Below are 12,651 nucleotides of genomic sequence, written 5' to 3' on the forward strand. Positions count from 1 at the left end.
GTTATATGCAATAATATAATTGTTAGAATCTTTCCAAATCAGGGAAATGGAACCCAAAATCATCATATACTAATTGTGATGACTAATTTTATATGTCAACTTGAATAGGCCATGATACTCAGGTATCTCATCAAATATTATTCTAGATGTTTCTGGGAAGGTGTTTTTTAGAAGAGACTAATATTTAAATTAGTAGACTGAGTACAGTAGATGACCCTCCACAATGGGAGTGGGCCCCATCAAATCAGGTGAATGAAGGTCTTAACAGAAAAAGACAGAGGTGCCCTCCTCTCCTCAACAAGGAAGAAAGAATTCTGCCTCTAGACTGCCTTTGGCCTTGAATTTCAACTGCTTCCTGGGATCTCCACTCTGCCGCCCTACCCTATAGATCATGGACTTACCAAGCTTCCACAACTATAAGAGCCAATTCCTTAAAACAAATCTCAACCTCTTTCTATATATACACATCCTACTGGTTCTCCTTCTCTAGAGAACCCTAACTAATATGCCAATACAATATAGAACTCCCTAACCCAAGAATAAAGAATAAATACGGATGGGTGCACATATGTCTGCATGTGACCAAATGATTCAAAAGAAATGGACCAACATTAAAATAGTGTTCACTCATGGGCAGTGGGATTATAGCAAGTTTTGTGCACACTTCTATGTTTCCAAATTTTCCCTAATTAACATATATTGCTTCCATTAAAAAGTTATAACCAACAATAAAATATGAAGATAGAATATATGTAAAGTTAGATTTAAATGCACTAATTTAAATGTACATGCCAGCTAGATTCAGAACTTAAATTATAAAACAGTCCGACTGGGCTGAAAAATCCAGTTTAAGGTTAGTATGGTAGTAACTAAACACCTTTTAATTAACAGATACTTTTTCCAAACTGGAGATATTTTGTTAGCCTATTTTTAAAAATGATTTTTTTTTTTTACCAGCTCAATACAATTATCTGTATTATACTGTTAAAAAAATATTTAAAAGCTTCAGGATCAGTCTGTTTTTTCTCCTTGGCAAAGTCTAGCTTTAAAGGTAAATATCATTTGCATTTAAAATATATATGCAACTACATCATGTAATGGTGAGCACTCTGGACTCCAAAATTATGCAACTAGATGTAGAGTTCATCACCTATAAAAGGAAACCTGAGAACAAATATCGAATGAAAAAAGGTTTACATATACATTTTATGACTCTGAAGGTCTAATGTATGAACATATTAACACTAATGTAGCAGTAACATATGACCTTTCTTTCATTAGTTTTTGTTTACCAAATAACTTTCAGAGTTGACATTCTTTGGTGTATATTTTCGCATTCACAAATATAAATCTATCATTTCAGTAAATTGCTTTCTATACTCAAATAAAGCTGATATTTCAATATCGAAATTTAGGTATTATACATTCTAAATATTATAAAATTTAAATATGGCCACCTATCCCTTATAATTTCCTAACGATAATTTAGTTCTGGAAATCAACTTACAACTTACAAGAATATATTTTCAAGCTTCCACAAGCAGCCATTATTATCCTCAGTATTATCCTCTGTTATACAACCACTTTTAGAATCTCAACTGTAAAAATTCAAATATATACTACACAGTTGGCATATATTTTAGAGATCTGACTAGTATATAAAAAGTGCTACCGTTCATTTAGCTCAGTTCCATCTGCAATAGATGTGTCAAAGATCTCTTAATTGCTACCTACAGTAAATCCTAAAATACCTTAATTTCCCTTAACAATTATGGCTCAGTCACCTATTCACTTGCTTAAATATGTATGTAATGTCTATTTTTCATCTTGAACTCTCTTTTGTAATGAGTTCCATAAATTATTATGTCCACAGTGTGAACAGTATGTTCATTTACCTGTTCTCCTCTCTTAAATTCTAAGGGTTGCCCTTCTTAGTCTATTACCAAAAATTTGAAAGTTCAGTTCATGTTCTACCTCTCCATACTACTTGAGATTTTAGATTTCAGTTCTCTCCTGCTTCAGCCTGTCTTCCCTTATACAGCAGAGCTGTAAGATCCACTGAATCCTTCTCAAATTCTGCTGTATTTTTCTTGAAGTTATCGGGACTATTAAAAGCAAATTTTGGTCTTTTGAGTCCAAAGATTCTACAGAAGTACTTTCTGTCTAAGCTATGCCCCCACCGCCACTCCTCCCAGTATCAACCAGAGCAGTTCTGCTTTTATCTATCATCTAACATCCTTGATAGACGGCTTCATCTGCAAAAATAATCCATGGTTTAAAAAGTGTGAAAACTATTGATTTAGTAAGGATGACAGACTGTTGAGTATTTTGTTTATAGTTTTTGTAAGACTTTCTTGAAATCCATTGGCAATTCCTAGCCTATACGGTTTAAAATCTGGTAGCCAGGTGTGGTGGTAGTATCTGGTGTAGGCCCAAATACTATAGGCTTGAGCCCAGGAGTTCAAGGCTGCAGTGAACCATGATCATGCCACTGCACTCTAGCCGAGGTGACAGGCTCAAAGAAGAAGAAAAAAAAAGTTTAATATTTAGGAAGGCAGAAAAGTTATAAACATGTCTTCCTGTGTCCTCGCTACAACTCAATGATGGCTGAGTTTTCTTGAAGAAGGGCAAAGCTATTCCTGCTTGTAGCAAGGATAGGGCTTAAATATCAGGAGACAGGTAACCTGTTAATGTAAATCAACAATAACTGAAATTAGTTACTCTCAGATCTTTTTCTTATGAGGAAGAAGCTGAGGAGTAGGAAGGGTTTAATGGATAAATACCTTAGAAGAGGATAAGAGAATATAAACAACAGGTAGGGGAGGATAAACATTATCTAAAACATGATTTTAAAACTACGCTTACATAAGGATAAAAGCCTGATATTTTAAAATATATTCTGAGGCTTAAAATATAAAGTTCAAAGATGGCAAGTATGAATAATATGACCTCTTGGAGTTGCCTACTATAAATTAAATGGGCTAGAAACCAAGAGTTCTGAGTCCTAACATGCTATTGATTAACTGAGTGACCTTAGGGATGAGCCATTAATTTTTTTGTTTTGATTTGTTTTGTTTTGAGATGAAGTCTCGCTATGTAGCTCAGGCTGGTCTCAAACTCCTGGACTCAATCCATCTTCCAGTCTCAGCCTCCTGAGTAGCTAGGATTCCAGGCATGGACCACCACACCTGGAAGAGCCCTTATTCTTATTGGTGTTCAGTTACTTCTTCTGAGAAATGAGAAGTTTAGACTACATGATTTCTAACTGTGCCAAACCCAGGCTACCTTACCTGTGAGATCAGTCCCTTCTGGGAATATGAGGAGTTGAAGTGGTTCGTGAATATCACAAAAGTAATCAATCATGTCTTCAAAATGGCTCTTGTCATCCTTCCATTTCCTATGAATGAAGATATAGGCAGCAGCCTGCATGGCCCAACCTAGAATCAATTTAACAAGTATTTACCTATAATTTTATTGCCAATATCCACATATTATTGAATACAATATTTCAGTTTTCTGGTTTTACTATAAATTATTTATTATCATAAATGCTTCATGATATACCATTAATTCAGCACTGATCTTGGCTTAAATAACTAACATATATATATGAGAAGATCCTAAAAGAGATTTGGTAATCATGAGGTTTGCAAAATTCTCAAAATTATCTTTTCAAGCGAAAACTAGCTATTAAAATATTAAGGAAAGAATTTTTCCTTAGTATTTATCACTAACTTATCCAAAATTTTAACAATCCTAGCTAAACAGATATTTTAACCAAGATACCTACAGGAGATAAAAGAATACGTGCTGACAGCTTACAGAGCAGTAAGCAAAAGACTGTTGTCAAGTGTGTAAGCATTCTCTTTAATATTTCCCTTCTGATACTACTCGTCTCTAAATCCAACTGCTATTTTCAATGTTAGCCACTTTCTATTGCATTGAAAAGAAAAGGGAAATTGTGTAATGGTACTAAACACACTAATCAGAGTGTACACTGTGACTACATTCCTTTTCTCTAGGGCAAATCACTCTTGCTCTTTGAAGAGGGAGTCCTAGATGTGCCATGTTTAGATGACCAGCCATCTCCCCCTGGCCACAATGACCAGAATTACTATGGTAGATACCTAACTGAGGCAGCCAATCCAATAGTCTGTCCAATAGCCCACAAAGCATGAAGAGCTTGGGCAAACACAGTAAATACCTAGGCCAACTAAATGTTCCCCCTCAGAAATTTCACCGAGGACCACAGAGAAAACAGACAAGTTGGTAGCACACAGTCAAATGGACAGACCAAAGAGCAGAGGGGCTGAGGCAGGATAAAAACAGCATACAAGAGGCCACGTGCAGTGGCTCATGCCTGTAATCCCAGCACTTTGGGAGGCCGAGGCAGGCAGATCACCTAAGGTCAGGAGTTCAAGACCAGCCTGGCCAACATGGTGAAACCCTATCTCTACTGAAAATACAAAAAATTAGCCAGGCGTGGTGGCAGGTGCCTGTAATCCCAGCTACTCAGGAGGCTGAGGCAGGAGAATCACTTGAACCCAGGAGGCAGAGATTGCAGTGAGCTAAGATTGCACCATTGCACTCTAGCCTGGGCAACAAGAGTGAAACTCCATCTCAAAAAGAATAAATAAAAGCATGCAAGAGTGAAGGGCAAAAGCTCCAGATGAGCCAAGCCCCCTAAAGCTGACTATGATTCATAACAAAAGACAGTTTTAATCTCCGCAAGTCCTGGCCAGTCTACAGATCCACCTCTTGGATATCCCTGAGAATCCACCTCTCTTCCTGCTATGCAGGAATAGAGGAATAATAAACTCTCATTATTTCAGCTAGTGGTTCCTTGCAAGCGAAGAACGCAACTAAGACAACAGCTATCATCATTTGGTAAATACAGCAGTACCCTGAGAATACATAAAAATAATGTATTTAACAGTGATTAAATACACACATAGCCGGGCATGGTGGCTCATGCCTGTAATCCCAGCACTTTGAGAGGCCGAGGCGATGGATTACCTGAGAGACCAGCCTGGCCAACATGGTGAAACCCCATCTCTACAAAAATACAAAAATTAGCCAGGCATGGTGGCGGCTGCCTGGAATTCCAGCTACTCGGGAGGCTGAGTGGGGAGAACTGCTTGAACCTGGGAGGCAGAGGTTGCAGTGAGCTGAGATCGCACCATTGCACTCCAGCCACACAACAACGTAGTTGGGCAATGGAGCAAGACTCCACGTCAAAATAAAAAATACACACACACACACACACACACACACACACATACACACACCACGCTTTATTTGGTTTGGGTAAGTCCAAACTAGAATACTGTATTTTACATATATAAATAAGCATGTATTAAAAAGTTCACTTCAGTGTATAGGTCTTGCTGATAAGCATTCAGTTACTAGTCACTATAATGTCAGTCTCATCCACCAATATTGGACATGACCCCACACTGCCTGCTCCCACACATCTGTCCTTCATTGAGGACACTTAGGCCCACAGAGCAGTGTGTGTAAGCAGTACAGCTCTGGAGTTAAACCACCACAAGCCAGCTGTTCACCCTTCAGACCCAAATATAAAATGAGCACAATGCAACACTATTTACCTGAGGGGGATTGATGTGAGAAACAAATAAGATTATTTAGCACAGAGTGTTCAACAGGTAGGCACTATTGTTATAATTAACAAGTTACAATAATATCAAGAATATAGCATCAGGGATTGTAAAATGTAACAAAAGAGTTCCTATTCACAACAGCAAAACCAAAATGTGCAGAAATAAACCTAATTACCTTGCAAGAGTCACATGAAAACAATTACTTAACTAGAAAGAGATGGAGAGAGTACACAATGTTTTTGAACTCAACCAGTGATGCCAATGATCTCCAGTGAAAATTTCAATAGCATGAGGGTGTGTGAGAATTTGGCTATTTGACAAAGCCAAAAACTAAATAAAGCTACAGATTATCTATAATAATAAAAAGGTGAGAATATTCAAGATAACTTTGCAATAGAATAATAAGCAGGAAAGACATGAACCATTAAACAAGTGTATTATGAAGCAACAATGATTAAATAAAAAGTATACCTGCAAAAATAGGTGAATGGAAAAGAATGCAAGACTTAGATAAAAGTCCTTGAATATGTTAAGGATTTGGTACATAATAATGACAGAATTTCAGATGAGTGGGTAATGACTGAGTTGGTGTTTTTAAAACATTTTTATAGAGGTATAACTTACAGTGAAGTGTTCAAACAGTAAGTATATATAGGTATAGAGCTTAATAAATTGTCACATATACATATATGCCTGGCTGTCACCCAGTTAAGATACTGAACATTTCTAAAATCCTCAGATGCTCCCATGTGTCCCATTCCCAGTCAAACCTTCCCCTCCCAAAAGAAAACCACTACTCCAACTTCTAACACCATAAATCATACAAGTAGAATCACACAGTATATACTCTTATGTATTTTGCTTCTTATGCTCAATAATTTTGTCGATGAGATTCATCTATGTTGTTGTGTGGCAGCATTTTCTTCCTTGCAATGCCAGTATTGATATAATTGCTGGTGTCAATTATATAAATATGCCACTGTAGACCAATATACAGTTTATGCTTTTTATGAAGATTCCTTGTCTATTAGGAATAAAGCTAATACAGATAATCTTGTACCTGTCTTTTGTTGAACATGAGCACCCAATTATGTTGAGTAGATAACCAGCAGTGAAACTGCTGCCTCATAGGGTTTGTGTCTGTTCAGCTTCAGTAGATAGCACCAGTTCTTCAAAGTGATTATACCAATTGACACTCCCACCGGAAATGTTCCAACTGCTCTATCTATATTTTCCCCAACACTTAATCTTAGGAGTTCTTCTCATTTTAGCCATTAGAACTCACGTGTAGTAGTTCTGATTCACATTTCCTGTATAATAATGCTGAACACCGGTTTTTGTTTGTTTTTTGTTTTTTTGTTTTTTGTTTTTTTTTTGGAGACGGAGTCTCGCTCTGTCGCCCAGGCTGGAGTGCAGTGGTGTGATCTTGGCTAACTGCAACCTCCGTCTCCTGGGTTCAAGCAATTCTCCCGCCCCAGCCTCCCGAGTAGCTGGGACTACAGGCACCCGCCACCATGCCCGGCTAATTTTTGTATTTTTAGTAGAGACGGGGTTTTTGCCATGTTGGCCAGGCTAGTCTCAAACTCCTGACCTCAGGTGATCCAACTCCTGGCCTCAGGTGATCCAGCCACCTCGGCCTCCCTAAGTGCTGGGATTACAGGCGTGAGCCACCACGCCTGGCCAACTGAGCACCTTTTCATATTCAAATGAGTAATTCAGATTTCTTCATTGTAAAGTACCTCTTCCAAACCTTTTTTTTTTTTTTTAATTGATTTGTCTGTCTTTTTCTTAGTTTTTGGGATACGAAGTCCATCAGCTATAAACACAGACACACACATACACATATACAGAATATAAACATGTAATCTTCTCCACGTACTTGGTGTTTTCTGTGTCCTGCTTAAGGAATCTTTGCCTATCCCAAACTCATTAGGACATTATTCATGTGTTCTTCTATTAGCTTTACTGTTTTAACTTTCACAAGTTTATGCATGATCCATTTCAAATGAATTTTTGTGGATTATGTGAAGCAGAGGTTAAAACTCTTTGTTTTCTGAATGGACATTCAATTGACCAGTGGCAATTATTTAAAAGGCCAAGAGATTATTAATTTAAATAAAACATTTTAAAAGCATTATAAAAGAAATACATGTACTGTAAAAAAAAAAAAAAAAAAGTCAAATAATACAAATATAAGTAGACTAAAACATAAAAATACTCCTTTATCACTACTTCCCTCAATTGTACTCTACCAGTCATAATCTCTTATTTGTAATCATGATTAAAAATTTGATGTGGGCAGGGCACAGTGGCTCACGCCTGTAATCCCAGCACTTTGGGAGGCCAAGGCGGGTGGATCACCTGAGGTCAGGAGTTCGAGACCAGCCTGGCCAACATGGTAAAACCCTGTTTCTACTAAAAATATAAAAATTAGCCAGACGTGATAGTGCACACCTGTAATCCCAGTTTCTCGGGAGGCTGAGGCAGGAGAATTGCTTGAACCTGGGAGGCAGAGGTTACAGTGAGGCGAGATTGTGCCATGGCACTCCAGCCTGGGTGACAAAAGTGAAACTTCATCTCAAAAAAAAAAAAAAAAAAATTGATGTGAATTTTTCCACTCCTTGAGAATTTGTTACATATATGATTGGTGCTTTTAAAAAACATGTTAGTTCCAGTTAAGACTGGTTGTAAACACACATACACAGGATCACACCTTCTACACTTTCCTACAATGTGTTTATTTCATTGACCATGTCTACACATAGGTAACTACTTCATTTGATAAATAACTGCATTGTATTCTCTAGTAGCAATTCTCAAACCAGTTTTCTCTTTTTAATTTTCCAAACTTGTATGAACTGAGTTTTGTGAAATTCAATGAGTTAGTAGAAAAATAATCTCACACATGGATGTGGTAACAATGTCACATTATTATAAGCGTTTCTAGGCCGAGCACGGTGGCTCACGCCTGTAATCCCAGCACTTTGTGAGGCCGAGGCAGGCGGATCACGTGAGGTTGGGAGTTCGAGACCAGCCTGACCAACATGGAGAAACCTCGTCTCTACTAAAAATACAAAATTAGCCGGGCATGGTAGGGCATGCCTGTAATCCCAGCTATTCAGGAGGCTGAGGCAGGAGATCGCTTGAACCCAGGAGTTGGAAGTTGCAGTGAGCCAAGATCGGGCCACCGCACTCCAGCCTGGCCAACAAGAGCAAAACTCTGTCTCAAAAAAAAAAAGAGTTTCTAAATACTTACTCTAACTTACTCTGTTTCTATTCTTATCTTACTGTGGAATTTAACAGTTTGCTGACTGGTATTGTTATACAAATCATACTTCAATAGCACTGCTCTATGGTAGAGATACACCCTGATTGTCTAGTACCCTGTTATCATTCAGGCTACATCCTGAGAATTTCTTCTCTTTATGATAAAAGTTTATGCTGTTCACATTTATTGGGATAATTATTTCTTTTCCTGATATCTCATTTTATGTTTCCTGTTTGTTATACTCCCTTGCAGTTTTTTGCTCCCCCTACCCTGGTCCATTTTTCTCCCATTTTCTGTCTTAATTGAAATTAATTTCCTTTGTTCCCTCCCTTTGTTCTCTAATGTGGAAAGGAGCAAGCTATAGCCCATGGACCAAATCTACTCTGCTGCCTGACTTTGTATATATGGCCCACAAGAAGAATGTTTTGTGATGTGAAAAAATTACATGAAATTAAAATTTCAGTGTTTATTTATAAATAAGGTTTTATTGGCATTCAGCCATACCCATCTGTTTATGTATACTGCCTGTGGCTGCTTCAGTATTACAATGACAGAGGAAATAGGTACAAGAGAGATAGTATGGACCACAACCTAAAATATTACCTAGTCCCTTACAAAATAGTCCCTTTTTGACCCCTATAGTAGTGGTTTGGAAATTGTATACCCCGTTTTCTTCTTTTAGAATTTGCCCTTAAAATATTTTCACCCTTCTATTTTTGACAAATGCATTTAAACATCTAAGTCTATCAACATTGGGTTAATAAATAATAACCCCCGAACAAAAAAGCATGCCCTCAATTCTATCACTAATTAGAGTTTAGTTTAAATTTAAATTTCTTAAAATAGTAATAATATTAAAAAGGATATGCTTTCCTCTTGCCTTTCTTATAAGATTTGTAGAAATCACCCAACAGCTGCAAAAAATACTATTTTACTGCAACAGCAATTATATAATAATTACTGTAAGTATTATTATAACTAACACATTCCTTAAACTTGACAGAAACATTATTATTTAGATTTGACCATAAGTTTGCTGGCTTCTTTGCTCATCATTTCTTCTTGTTGCCTATGTCTTTCTATTAGTTCTCCTCAAAATAATTTATTTTAAAAAATGTCTGAGTCTTTGCATTCCTGAAATGTATTTGTTTTATTCTCAATTTTAGAGGCTAGTTTGGCTAAAAACAGAATTTTGCAGTTCCAAATCATTTTCTCCTCAGAATATCAAAGCAATTTTCTGTAGTTTTCTATCATTGAATATGGCTAGTAAGAAATCTAGCTATACAAATTTGTACAGATAGCTAAGTTTTCCTAATTGGGTAATTTATTTCTTTCTTCTGGAAGCTTTTATAATTTTCTCTTCATTAAAAGAAATTTAATGAATTCCTTTTATAGAAATTTATTAGAGTTAGTCTAGGTATGGAACTTTTTTCATTAATTCTGCCCTGCAGTTGGTAAACTCTTCTAATATTTGAGTCTTTCTTTAATATAGAAAACATTCCTTCCATTTAAGAAGATACATTTTTTTATCTTCATCCTCTCATATTTTCACCTGGAAATTCTGGAAATTCTGTTAGATGTTAAAACTTCTGGATCTCTCCTCTCACACTTTTCATTTCTTTGCCATTTGACAACTTTAAGGATAATCCCTTGGCTTGATCATCTAACTAATTTGTCAGCTAGCTATACCTGTTCTACTAATTTAGTTTATTTCAAAAATCATATTCTTAATCTTCAAGATTTGCAAGGTCTTTTTCATAGCAGCTATTTTTAGGAACAAATTGTGTAATTATAATAAAAAGGTTTACTGTGTGCTTACTACATGTCTAATATTGTTCTGAGCATTTTTCGCTAATTCAATTAATTCTCAAGACAACCTTATGAAATAAGTAAAATTATTATCCCTATTTTATGAATGAGGAAACTGAGAGACATTGAGGGCTAAAGACATGGTAAGTGGTAAAACCAGATTTTAAACACAGGCAGTCTGACACTAAACTTGATGTTTTTAAATCACTGTACTAAACAGCCTCTCTGCATAGATACTTCAACTTTCCACAGGTATTAATTACACATAGTTTAAATTCTCCTCAGATAATTATTTATTCATCAGAGATTAGATTTTCCAGTTTTTAGTACTAGATACTGTTTAACATTTTCCTTGAATGTTTACTAATTCTGCAGAGTCTCATACTTGTAAAGGATGTTCTAGACTGAACAATACTGACAGATCGAATGTATTTCTGCATTCCAAGTGAGAAAACTTCTTGCTCCCCATGTGGGATGGAAGTGGTAGCAATATCCATGAGGTTTTGCTATAAAACTTTTCTAATATTTTGTTCTATCTTCTAGAAACTCCAAGCCAATATTTCTAAATATTTTTTACTTCCTTTAGCTTAAATGTTTTTCTCTTTTTTTCCCCATAAAAAAAATCACAGGAATACCTGGCAAGGGTTTTGTTTTTTTCCCATTTCATTGTCATCAGTGCAAATTTTATCCACGTTTAAAGTGTTTCTCAGATTTTTCTTAATGTTGAGATCCTCAAAAATCACATTTTAATGACATTTATTTCATATTTCTATGAGCTTATGATAGTGCAACCTGTATCGTTAAAATTAGTATATATAATTTGTCTTTTTCATACTTTTCCACTGCGGGATATTCTGTCTTTAACCTGAATTTCTCAGACGAGGGCTGGGAGTCTGGCAGGTTTATAAAGATAGAATCTGTATATCCTGGCATAGCTCCACTACCGCTATCTTCTTTCTAAAACCTCATTTATGTTATCAGCATTGCCTTCTCAAAGCAGTTGTAAGTAATCCCTGGGCATACTCTATTGTCCAAACCTAGCTCATCATTTTAGAACACAGTTTTGACTTACATTCCCTTTTACCAAGTTTTAGAGTTGCCTAGGGAGGGAAAAAAATAACTATTTACTTGACTGTGTATTTTGGCATTATGCATTCTTAATAAAAAGTAAGGCTTTTTACAACTTTTTTTTTTCATTTCAGTGTAGATGAATATAATTTAGGGAGTAACGAAAACACCAGCACTACTCACCAATGCTCTAATAACTGAATCTCAACAATAGGGTAAAATTTATCACTGTTGTACTCATAGTAACTCAATATGGCATCTACTATGGCACTATGAATACGACACCAGAAACAAAAAGCAAGGCAGAAGAAAGATAGACAACTGCTCCTTCAACATTATTTTCAATCCTGAATAAAGGATGTGGATGCAACCAAGGAAATGCTACCCATAGTCCTCTATTAAATGAGAATGAACAATAGGAACAGATGCAAATTTTATACAAACTTTTATCACAAAGATCATAAGAAAATACTGTATTTACTGAGTGTGGATCTGTCCATAATAATAGTAGTTATACAAATAAATCAGGGAATTAAGTAACAAGTAGTTATACTTTTCAGAATTTCAACTTTTATTAGGGTGCTAAATGCTGGATAGACAAAGTTAGGGAAGATCTATCTTTTCTGAACTCACATTACAAACTGAGTAATGCTCTCCACATCCCTCTTCTAAGATGATTAATTTCCACGAAGGCTTTTAAAAACTCTGATGAGAGGTAATTTTATGACCTTTTTGCAGCAATAATCCTGTTGTAGTATGCCTGTATCGTTAGGTTTCAAATGTGACTGTGCTGAAAATACAAGATAGAAATCAAAGTATAAAATATGAGCAAGTAATAATTACATAATATTCTAACAAACTTAATTCTAAATATAATTTCAAACT

General features: G+C 36.0%; 1 protein-coding gene across 30 annotated transcripts in view; it reads right to left on the reverse strand.

Annotated features, from left to right (window-relative positions):
* LCLAT1 (lysocardiolipin acyltransferase 1) overlaps nucleotides 1-12,651 on the reverse strand; it is a 216,060-nt gene that overhangs the window by 85,947 nt on the left and 117,462 nt on the right. For 23 of the 30 annotated variants that reach the window (XM_045369564.2, XM_005576201.4, XM_065527225.1 and 20 more), the window contains one exon: nucleotides 3,291-3,437. The exons of 5 other annotated variants lie outside the window; for them this stretch is intronic. In XM_045369564.2, the coding sequence (XP_045225499.2) occupies nucleotides 3,291-3,437 (147 nt within the window). Of the gene's footprint in view, nucleotides 1-3,290; nucleotides 3,438-12,399; nucleotides 12,557-12,651 lie in introns of all 30 variants that reach the window. 2 more of the 30 variants (XM_074012061.1, XM_074012060.1) reach the window with 1 other exon arrangement.

Source organism: Macaca fascicularis, chromosome 13 (assembly GCF_037993035.2).
Source record: "Macaca fascicularis isolate 582-1 chromosome 13, T2T-MFA8v1.1".
Classification (NCBI taxonomy): Eukaryota; Metazoa; Chordata; class Mammalia; order Primates; family Cercopithecidae; genus Macaca; species Macaca fascicularis.